The 11,937-nt window shown below is 37.0% G+C and overlaps 1 protein-coding gene and 1 pseudogene across 1 annotated transcript; both read right to left on the bottom strand.

The window, feature by feature from the left end:
* Positions 1 to 343: 343 nt before the first annotated feature.
* Positions 344 to 919, bottom strand: LOC123892554 (annotated as a pseudogene).
* Positions 920 to 3,385: 2,466 nt separating this feature from the next.
* LOC123892248 lies at positions 3,386 to 5,296 on the bottom strand. The gene is made up of 3 exons (XM_045942054.1): positions 4,475 to 5,296; positions 3,510 to 4,373; positions 3,386 to 3,439 (listed from the first exon to the last, which is right to left on the bottom strand). Exons 1-3 carry the CDS (start codon positions 5,294 to 5,296, stop codon positions 3,386 to 3,388), a joined length of 1,740 nt encoding a protein of 579 aa, XP_045798010.1.
* Between the last annotated feature and the right edge of the window lie 6,641 nt (positions 5,297 to 11,937).

The raw sequence follows: 11,937 nt of genomic DNA, 5'->3' as shown, positions 1-11,937 counted from the left end.
CGTTCATGTTTTGTAAAAGTTTGGGATAGGTGCTTTTAACGATAGAAGCAAGAGGATCACCTGAATTTGAAATCAATAAATCTGATGGAATGTCAAGTTCTAAATCATCGTCGTTGTCATCTCCAATTTCTCCATCGCCAACACCCAAAACTCATTCAGAAATCAATCTTCTTTGTTAAACGTCTACACTCGAAGCACCACCGAGAAGCCTCATGTTTTTACTCAATGTTAAAACTTCACAAAAATTCCAAAGAACCGAAGAATTAATAGTAGCATGAACAACTTATGGCCTTGTACCTTTGGGTATTACTGGTAAAATTTGTCTAAAATCTCTGCCAAAAATAACAACTTTTCCACCGAAGATTTTTTTCATCAACAGACTTGAGAATATCTTTTAAAGTTCGATCAACAGCTTCGAAACAGTGTTTGTGCATCATTGGTGCTTCATCCCATATAATGAGCTTTGCTTTTTGTAATAATAGCGCCAAAGGGCTTTTAGGAACTATGGTACATGTTGAAAACTCGTCAACATTTAGAGGAATACAAAACCTTGAATGTGCTGTTCTACCGCCAGGTATAAGCAATGCAGCGATCCCACTTGAGGCAACTGTTAAAACTATTTTGAGCGTAATGCGGCTGACATGACCCTCTAGATAAATGTCTTCCCTATACCGCCATAACCATAAAGAAAAAACACACCAGGTTTGTTTTCGTTAACTCTTGTCATGATTGTGTCATATACTTTACGTTGCTCTGAAGTCATAGTTGACATCAATCTAACATGTTCCTTAGCTAATGATTGTCTGTTATAGTTCAATTCGTCGTGTATTAAACTATTTTGTATATCAGGAACTAATGATGTGTTTGCTCTAGGCATTGGAGGGTAATCTTTTAAACTCTTCCCACAACTACGTAACATCATCTCAATATATGTTAGTGCATATTGTATCAATTGATCATCGGTTAATATTAAATATGCAATGTTAAAATCAAAATAATGAATGTGATTAGTGACATGACTATGGTTGTGTTTGGTTGTATTGCAAAAAAAATTGATTTAGCAGAATTGAGTTTGATAGATTTGATTTTTTTTAAAAGTGAGTTAAACAGAATTGATTTATGTTTGGATATATTAATGTAAAAATAAAGGGTATTGATCACCGTCGTTTCGTGATCAAAATAATTTTAAAATAAGTAGTACAAGGTAGTGACCTTGGTCGTTTCGCAAGGACTCACGATCGGTTTAACAATATTAGAATGAATTTAAAGGTTGCAATTTGGGGTTTTTTTGTTTGTGGAAGCAATAACAGAGATTACGAATTTAATTAATATAAAAGCAATCAATCCATTGGTTTTAGGCAACTTTGTTTATCATCTATCATGGGTTCTTATATGAATATTCATACAGTTTATGCTTCGGCTGATTATAGAACTAATTTAACAAGCGAAAATCAGTTTTATAACGAATTCGTTGATTAAGCACCAGCGTGTTCGACTAACTATGGCGATGATCAAGCGTCACCAATAACACAGTTAAAAATCATAACAATAATTCGGCAGCCCTATTTTGCAAGCGAAAATAATATAACAATTTCCTATTCAGATTAATTTGAACAAGCGTGAATTAATTTGAATAGTCTCAATGTTATGAACGTGAAACAAAATAATTAACCATCAATTGCATCAACTCATACACAAAAGAGAGACAAGAAAATTGATATATGATAAGCATAAACATAACGATTTGCTATTAAAACCGAACCTCAAGATTCGAGAACAAAGTTCCTTACACCAATGGATCAATAGAAGTTTAGTTCTCCATGGAAGATGACGGCTGCTCTAGGGTTTGAATATTTCGTGAACAGTGAATGAATAACCCTAGCTGCCTTTTTTTCGGTTTAAATAATACATGGAACGGGCCTTAAAACAATTGGGCCAAAAAATATAAAGTTGTGCTGAATTAAATTCGTCTGGAACATAAACGCAATTATTTGACACACTTGCGCTCCGAAATGGGTTTTGGCCTCAACATGAAAGTCGTATCTCTTGATCTCAGATTTCCAACGCATCTTCCCGCGCCTCAATCCGATATTTGTAACTCCAGTTATGACCTGCGGACCGGAAGGGTGTCAAAGTGCTATTTATTCATAAATTAAGTGCGAAAATAAAATAGAGTTAGAAATAAACTTAAATATAAAAACACCTTAAAATAGTGAAAATAGTAAATTAAACCATAGGAATACACTAGTACAATAGTAGAAGAATGTGCATTAAAATGCACTGATCAAATTCCCCCACACTTGAACTTTTGCACTCCGAGCAAAACTCAAATGAAAAATTTAAAAACAAATCACAAGCAGTCAACATATTCCAGGTTTCAAGCTTCAAACCTTGGGTCAAAATTCAAAGATTGGCACAATTCTTATCTATCAACTTTCAATAATAATCTTGCGTGTGTGTGTGTACTGTCTCCCACTGTCAACCAAAGTAATGTCAAGATCCCTCTCTGAAACTACCATTCTAGATGCTAAGTTGTCATTCTTTTCCTATAATTTTGGATTTAACCAGAATTTCAGACTAGGGGGGGCTATTTCTTTTCAAGAGATCAAAAGCTTTTCAACATCAACTCAGGGGCAACTACCTTCAAGCTTTATTATAGTTTATTATTATTTATTGTTTTTAAGCTTTAGGTACTACTCCACCTTTTCACCTGACGGGATCTTACTTGTAATAAGTCCAACCTGTTACTCAGAGTAGAGCATCCTACACAGCACTTGTTCCTCCAGTTTCGGGCACAGGAACTTGTTCCTCCAGTTTCGGGCACAGGAACTTATTATATTCATTAGTTTTAGCTCTTAAACAGTTTCCCTTTTTCTCAATTAATAGCAATGATCGGTCTATCTGTTACTCTAGCCTTTCCCCCACACTTAGTTCTAATCATACCTCCATTATATTCAAATTAGAGAACTTAGTCTAAAGAATAAATATTTCAGAGATTTATCTAGACATTACTAAGTTTGACAGTGTTCAAGCAGTTGTGCATTAAGTTGCAAAGACTATCATGTCAAGTATCAAAACAAAAAACTCCAAAAATTTCACTGACCCTACAGCTATCTGCCCTAGCCTTAGAACATGTGACTACTCATGATGATTTATTTTATTATTATTATTATTATTATTTTTTAAAAAAACACAAAAATGTAAATGTAAATGTAAAATGTCCCTCCCCCACACTTAAACCAGACAGTGTCCGCAATGTAATCTAAACATAAAGTGAGAGTAAAGGAAGGAACACACCCGAGGGGCTAAGGTGTAGCGGCTGGTGCTGGTGCTTCTATGTCTGGTGGTTTTGGTGGAAGCCCTTCCACACTTTTATGGAGCAGCTTCAACCGCTGTCCTTTTGCTTTGAAAACCTTGCCAGTACCTGTACTTTTAATTTCTATAGCACCAGAAGGAAAAACATTAGTCACGACAAAGGGGCCAATCCACTTGGATCGAAACTTACCAACCATATCTTTCAGGCGAGACTTAAACAACAAGACTTTTTGGCCAACAGAAAATTTCTTTTTGGAAATCATCTTATCATGGAAGTGCGTAGTCTTTTCTTTATCATGGGAGTGTTTGGTTGGGGCAGCCGGAATGTCAAGAACTTTAACCGTACACACTGCCTCATTGACAACAACTTCACCTGTATGAATGTTATTATCCTGCAAATCAGATTCAATCTTAGCACAAACAGAGCAAAGGTTAGTGTTAGTAACTAAATCCATATAAAAAACAGAATGTTCTTCCACGGGATGTTTCATGGCATCAAAAATGTTAAACTTAGCGACAATGTCGCCAAACTCCATGGACATGGTTCCATCATAAACATCAACTTTTGTTCTTGCCGTTCTCATGAATGGTCGGCCTAGAATGATGGGTGCCCTGCTGGAATTAGTTTCTCCCTCCATGTCTAGAATGTAGAAATCTGCAGGAAGAATCAAGTCATTAACTTGCACCAGGACATCTTCTACCTTCCCAGCAGGGCGGACATTGCTCTTGTTTGCTAATTGCACGATTAAACCTGTAGGCTGCAAAGGACCAAGATCAAGGTTATTATAAATAGAAGTAGGCATAACATTAATACCTGCTCCCAGATCAAGCATACAATTTTCAAACTTGTGATCCCCAATGGAACAGGGAATACCAAAAACTCCTGGATCATCACACTTTTCTGGCATGGTCTGACTGAGAACTGAGACATTAGCTGAGGAACCAGTTTTAGGCTGAATGAAAGCAGAAACATTTCGTCCCAAACTGACTCTCTCATTTCCCTTCAACTTCCTCTTGTGTGTGCACAAGTCTTTCAGGAATTTTGCATATTTAGGAATCTGTTTAATTGCATCAAGGAGAGGAATGTTAACCGCACATTTTCTGAATACATCTAAAATCTCCTTGTCTTCCTCAACTGTCTTCTTGATATTTTCTGCACCCTTTGAGGAAAAGGAATTGGTGGCACATATACTCTTTCTTTTTCGGGTCCGGTCTCAGTTGTAACAGAAGGAGGTTCAGGAGCAGATGATGATGCAACGGTTTTCTTCTTCTTTTTCTCTGGAGCTGGTTCTGTCACTCTTCCAGATCTCAAAGTAATTGCACTCACATTCACATTCGGATTCGGCACTGTTTGTGCAGGAAGGTTACCAGAGCCTTGGGCTTGTAGTTGGCCTATTGCATTGGCCATTTGTCCCATCTGCGTTGTCAGGTTCTGAATGCTAGCATCTGTTCCTTGTGCCAGTTGCTTGACAAGGTCTTCCAGTGAAGAAGTGGCTGGTGGGGCAGCAGGGGCTGCAGCTTGTGACTGATTCCCATATTGGAGGTTTTGATGATTCCTCCAACTAGGGTGATATTTGTTGGTGGAGAGGTCAGGATTGTTGTACCTGTTTTGATTGTAAAGGGTTACTGCTGCTGCATATGCTTGAGGAAGCTCAGTTATTGTTTCATCTTGTAGAATGGGGCATGTATCAGTCGGGTGCTCAGAAGAAGTACAAATACCACACACTTTTGCTGGTTGAGCTTTGCTAACTGCCAACTTTTTCACCAAGGAAGTAAGTTCATCAATTCTAGCATCAAACTTGGTTTCGAGCGCCTTGATGGAGGAAGAGGAAGACTGAATCTCATTTACACTTGCAGAATTATTTCTGGTTGTAAACTGTTGCGAGTTGAGTGACATGTTCTCGATCAAGGCCTTTGCAGCAGCTGGAGTTTTATCAACAAGTGCTCCACCACTTGCAGCATCCAAAATGTTTCGATCCATTGGTAGCAACCCTTCATAGAAATATTGGATGAGTAATTGCTCGGTGATCTGGTGTTGGGGACAACTAGAAACTAGCTGCTTGAATCTTTCCCAGTATTCTGCCAATGATTAGTTTCCCTGCCTAATGCCGCATATTTCTTTTCTGATTAACGCAACTCTAGAAGCGGGAAAGTATCTCTCTAAAAAGACCTTCTTCAAATCATTCCAAGTTGTGATAGAATTCGGCTCAAGATAGTACAACCAATCTTTGGCAGCACCCTGGAGCGAGAATGGAAAGGCTCTAAGCTTGATATGATCCTCTGTTATACCTTCAGGCCTCAATGGTGTAGAACAAACTACCTGAAATTCCTTCAAATGCTTATGCGGATCCTCACCTGCAAGACCATGAAACTTGGGCAACAAATGTATCAAACCAGATTTCAATTCAAAAGGAATATCAACGTCGGTATATTGAATGCATAGACCATTGTAATTGACATCAGGAGCAGCAAGCTGCCTTAGTGTTCTTTGTTCAGCCATGTTATCAAAAGCAAGTTTAGAATCAAATAAAGTATGCAAAGAGAAACTATGTAAGAATCAGAATCAGACTCGTTAATGAAACAAATAGAAAGAAGAGATATGATTAAAATAGATTCAAAAAAATATAAAAACACGAAATTTAGTCTAATTAAGTAAAATAAGAATTTTGGAAATTAGTTTGGAATTTTCTGAAACTATAAAAACAGAAATAAATTAAAATAAAATAGTAAAACACGGAATTTGGACTTTTTAGGTTGCCGTCACCTATTTTGTCCCAAAATAGGGGATTTTAAACTCTGATTTTTTTCAGATGAACAGATACAGGAAAAACTCGATTTAGAAAAGATTTTCCAGAAAACTGTTTTTTTACGAAAACTGATTATTAGGGCACGTAAAATCCAGAAAACACGAGAAAACAAAGGCTAGAACGCAACCACACAGAAACTGAGTCTAATATTAGCTAAAATCAATTGAGAGTCCCCGGCAACGACGCCAATTTAATCACCGTCGTTTCGTGATCAAAATAATTTTAAAATAAGTAGTACAAGGTAGTGACCTTGGTCGTTTCGCAAGGACTCACGATCGGTTTAACAATATTAGAATGAATTTAAAGGTTGCAATTTGGGGTTTTTTTGTTTGTGGAAGCAATAACAGAGATTACGAATTTAATTAATATAAAAGCAATCAATCCATTGGTTTTAGGCAACTTTGTTTATCATCTATCATGGGTTCTTATATGAATATTCATACAGTTTATGCTTCGGCTGATTATAGAACTAATTTAACAAGCGAAAATCAGTTTTATAACGAATTCGTTGATTAAGCACCAGCGTGTTCGACTAACTATGGCGATGATCAAGCGTCACCAATAACACAGTTAAAAATCATAACAATAATTCGGCAGCCCTATTTTGCAAGCGAAAATAATATAACAATTTCCTATTCAGATTAATTTGAACAAGCGTGAATTAATTTGAATAGTCTCAATGTTATGAACGTGAAACAAAATAATTAACCATCAATTGCATCAACTCATACACAAAAGAGAGACAAGAAAATTGATATATGATAAGCATAAACATAACGATTTGCTATTAAAACCGAACCTCAAGATTCGAGAACAAAGTTCCTTACACCAATGGATCAATAGAAGTTTAGTTCTCCATGGAAGATGACGGCTGCTCTAGGGTTTGAATATTTCGTGAACAGTGAATGAATAACCCTAGCTGCCTTTTTTTCGGTTTAAATAATACATGGAACGGGCCTTAAAACAATTGGGCCAAAAAATATAAAGTTGTGCTGAATTAAATTCGTCTGGAACATAAACGCAATTATTTGACACACTTGCGCTCAGAAATGGGTTTTGGCCTCAACATGAAAGTCGTATCTCTTGATCTCAGCTTTCCAACGCATCTTCCCGCGCCTCAATCCGATATTTGTAACTCCAGTTATGACCTGCGGACCGGAAGGGTGTCAAAGTGCTATTTATTCATAAATTAAGTGCGAAAATAAAATAGAGTTAAAAATAAACTTAAATATAAAAACACCTTAAAATAGTGAAAATAGTAAATTAAACCATAGGAATACACTAGTACAATAGTAGAAGAATGTGCATTAAAATGCACTGATCAGGTATTTATAAAAAATATCAAATTTTTTTCCTTTTTTTTTTACAAAATTCTTTTTCCAATTTTAAAAAACTACAATTTAATAAACCGCATAATAAATAATTTAAAAAGTGATATAAGCAAGGTTACATGAGACATTGAAATGTGAAAGATGTTTTTTTTTTTTATATATAGATTTCAATATATTGTTGAAGGTGTTATAGTATGAGAATATATATATATAACTTTCCAAATCATACGTGATAATAACTTTCCAAAATCTCACATGATAATTATTCTCTAAATTTATGATCCGGTAAAAAAAATCATTGATCAGAAAAGACATAAAAATATTTCGTGATGAATAATATAGTCAACAATAATTTTGATATGAAATACTTTTAAAATTGATGGTGCTTATCAATTATTGCACATAATTTTAATCACAATTGGTATACTTGCCATAGTGGTTGAAACTATTGCCTTGCACTAAAGGGTTGTGGGTGTAGTAGTACAGTCATAAGTTTCAGGACGTCTGTCATACCCTAATTTTGTCCTACCCTTTTTAAAAAAAAAAAATAAATAAAAAATAAAAAAATAAATTAATTTTCATCACTTATTTTCTATTATTATTATTATTAAAAAAAATCAAAAGAAAGAGGGGGAAAGAAACAAGCAGAACAGAACACGTGAAACACTTGCAACAACAACTTGGCAGCACTCCCTTCTCCCATTCAAACTCAAAATTTTAACTTTTTCCTTAATTTGATCAAGGCTTCACCATTGATTAAAGGTGGAGCTTTTCCTTCCCTTCTTGGCCACTCAAACCCTAATTTTCTAGTATAAGTAGAGGTAACATTTCAGAGCATGGGGAGGCGATTTTTGAGAAGAACACGAGAGAGACAGAAAAATAACCAAAAAACTCATCTTTTCACCACTTTTCCAAATTTTCGAAATCCATTCAAACCACCCTCAAACTTCAATTTTCTTTCACTAATATCTTCTAACACATACCAGTAGCGAAACACACAAGGAAAAACGAAAGAAAACCGTCCAGAAAAGCCTACCCAAAACTCCAAAATTGCCAAGAAAAAGGGGTTAACACACCCACTGATACAAAGCTCAAAACAAGTAGGTTTCTAAACGTTTTTTACTCATGAACACCCACTGAAGCTTTTCCATTCGTTAATTTTGCTTAAGCTTGCTTAAATCATATTTTGGTTTTTTGAGTTCTCAAGTTGTTGTTCTGTTTTTTCGAATTATAAGCCTCCACTGTGAAATCTAAGCATAGATTCATGATCAGTGCGAAAAATTAAGCGAAATAGTGTATTCGTTTATGGTTTTTGAGGCCAAAATGATTTTTTTCGAAAAGCTCCGTTTGAGCTTTAATGAAAGTTTTGTTACTGTCGTGAGGAAGAAGAGGTGAGGAAGATGAGTTGTTACTCATCGTATCCCCCTTTCTTGCTCCAGCGCGCCCCCCATCCCTTTATTTTTAAAACACAATCGTTAGATCGGATGTAAGGCCGAGATCTGTTAGTGGATTTTTAAATCCAAGCCATTTGATCAAATCAAAAGGCCTAGATCCGGGAAGCCTACCATACACCCTTATCTTAACGCTGTACCTGATTAATTTTTGTTCTGCTCTTTTTTTTGCTTGGACGATTTAGTCTGGGCTGGGCCTGGTGCTGCAGATTGCTATTGCTTCACCCCCAGAACCCATTCTGCACCCCAGTGGCGTTTTTGTCCATTTTTAAGTGCTTATTTAAATAAGTGCTTATTTCTTGAAAAAACCCCAAAACTCAACTTTTTTTCTTACTTGTAATAAATGTGATTTGAGCAAAATTGACGAGGATAACAAAAAGCTTCAATTGGCGCATATATGTATATATTTTTGTTTGCTTGATTTGCTCTTTGTTTTGCTTTAATCGTAAAAAACTCAATAAATAGAATGAAAAAGGAAGGGACTGACGTATGACTTTCTCTACCCGAATGGTTCTGAGGCCCTGACGTATGACTCGTGTCTCGGACCATTCTCATTCTCCAACCTTAAAGCACGTAAAAAACATCTCTTAATCTTTTCTTTTGATTTCGTTAAATCAAACTAAAACGACTTAAGATTAAAAGGATAAAAAAGGAAGGGACTGACGTATGACTTTCTCTACCCGGATGGTTCCGAGGCCCTGACGTATGACTCGCGTCTCGGACCATCCTCATTCTCAAACATTTTCACAAAAACTCATAAAATCAACTCAACACATTCAAACCTTTTTCACTGCCCTCGCACGCAGTAAAAGTAAAACCCTTTTCACAAAACGGGTGACGTTTTCGTCCATTCTCCGTAATACAAACCACGCTTAAGCCTCCGAAGTGCGAGCTTACAAGCAGCGTTTAATACGAGAATGCGACTTAGACGTCATGCGTCTAAAAGCAACCAACCCATAAACATTTTTACCCCTGAACTACGAAACCCTGATTTTCCTATTGCACCTGGGAATACGTAGGAGCAGGATTCAACATCTTGTCGGGCACAATAATAAAAAACAAAACTTTTTCTCCCGTATCCATAATCATAATAATAATAAAAAACAAATTTTTTCTATCGATGAAGCAAGAAACAAGTAATCAAGCAAACATTAAAAAACACATTAAAGCAAACAAACATTTCCCTCTAAAAGGTTCCCGTTGAGTACAACGGATGTGAGGGGTGCTAATACCTTCCCCTCGCATAACCAACTCCCGAACCCTTTTTCTCTACCCCTCAAGGTTTTCACGATATTTTCCTTTCCCTTCTCTGGGATAAATAAAATTCGGTGGCGACTCTGTTTCTTTTCGAGTGTTCATGCTCGAGGATATTTTTCGCGCCGCGACAGCTGGCGACTCTGCTGGGGACATAAAACCTTTTTGAGAGTTAAGCCTAATTTAGGGGGTTTTTCTTTTGTTTGCTTTAATGTATGTTATTTACATTTTTGCTTTATTGCTTTTAATATTATATTGCATATTTGTTTGGATATTATCTGCTATATCTGTCTCTTCTGCTTCATCTCCTTTCTTTTTCCTTTTGCCCACTTGGGCCGGTTACTTGGTTACTGAGTGAAAAGTCCTATACCCGGACTTGAGGAAAACTTAAGACACATCGGGGGTTGATTGTTAGCTCGCCTGACGTATGACTCGAGGGTTGGCATGATACTCCCACTTGGGGTAGATTCGTCTTAGGGATATCGGTTCGCCTGACGTATGACTCGAGGACCGAAACATTCCCTGGATGGATCCGTGACCTTGGGGACCTTTTACAAAAAAAACCTATGACCTTGAACCTCTGTTTAAGAACCGATTCGATGGTTGCGTTATGTTGACCTTCCCGGTTGATGTACCAACTTCACCTAGAGGAGGTTTATCTTTAGTAGATATTTGTAATGAGCCGTTGCAACACGAACATCATCTCCTAAAGATTTACCTATGAATTTAGGAACGGTGTCAAACCTAGAACAAACATGTGAGATTGGGATGGGTTGCAGGTAACTCTGAGCCGTTGGCCTTCAAAATTTACACCTAATCTGTTACGGTTCGCTTGATCTGCTGCATGGAATACTACTTGCATTCATGCATTCATAACATTAATCATACATGTACATTTTGGCCTTCAAGGAACTATATAGGCACTAGTTACATAAGCATAAGGTTTTTAAATCATGTGGAGTAAAAGTTTGAATTTTTCTTATATCCCGAAACGCTTATGATAACCATGCGTCTATGGTTCCCTTAAACCAAAATGACAAAAAAGATTCGCAGATTTTTGCATGCATTTTCATTCATAAATTGCACCTCATTCCATTCGTTCATATAACCAGTCATATTCCCGGCGCCGGTATTGGACAAGGAGCGTCACCAAACAAGTCATGGAGAATTGGCAAGACCAGCACGATGCTTTGAAGGGCGAGGTAGTACAATTGACTGAAAAATTGGACAAGTCTCTTGAGTTGTTGATTAATCTGAACAAACCAGCGCAGCCAGTTGTGGTTGAAACCATGGTTCCCGCACCCCAAGGAGGAACTTTAACAGTAAACACAGTTTGGCCAACTTTTGGTTTACCCGTTGGGTATACTCCACAGAATCAGGTTGAAGTTCAACAGTCCCCTCAGAATACCCAGACTAGAGTCCCTCTGGTCCAACAAGGTTTTGTTTCACAACAAGAGAATCTGGATGATCCCAGAAATGCTTATCCGAGTCTTGGGTTATTTGATGATGTGCCAAAGGTTAATTCTAGTGTTCCTCAACTGGAAGAAGCTCATCAGAAATTCAAGGCTATTGAAGACCGTTTGAGCATGATGGAAGGAGGAGGTGATCCCCTAGGCCTTGCTAATATGTGCCTAGTGTCAGACTTGGTTCTCCCGCCAAAATTTAAGGTCCCTGACTTTGAGAAGTACAAAGGTCTCAGTTGTCCAAAGAATCATCTGATTATGTATAGTCGGAAGATGGCCTCCTTTGCTAAAGATGACAAACTCATGATGCATTGCT

Source organism: Trifolium pratense, linkage group LG6 (assembly GCF_020283565.1).
Source record: "Trifolium pratense cultivar HEN17-A07 linkage group LG6, ARS_RC_1.1, whole genome shotgun sequence".
In the NCBI taxonomy this organism is placed as follows: domain Eukaryota; kingdom Viridiplantae; phylum Streptophyta; class Magnoliopsida; order Fabales; family Fabaceae; genus Trifolium; species Trifolium pratense.
This window is presented reverse-complemented; position numbering and strand designations above follow the sequence as displayed.

Excerpts from the sequence above, each read along its gene's own strand:
- LOC123892248 (XM_045942054.1), bottom strand. The coding sequence starts at position 5,296 with ATGGATCGAAACATTTTGGATGCTGCAAGTGGTGGAGCACTTGTTGAT. Across the intron at positions 4,374-4,474 it reads CAATTCCTTTTCCTCAAAGG|ATTCCTAAATATGCAAAATT; the intron begins GTGCAGAAAATA and ends GCAATTAAACAG. Across the intron at positions 3,440-3,509 it reads AGTCTCGCCTGAAAGATATG|AAATTAAAAGTACAGGTACT; the intron begins GTTGGTAAGTTT and ends CTGGTGCTATAG.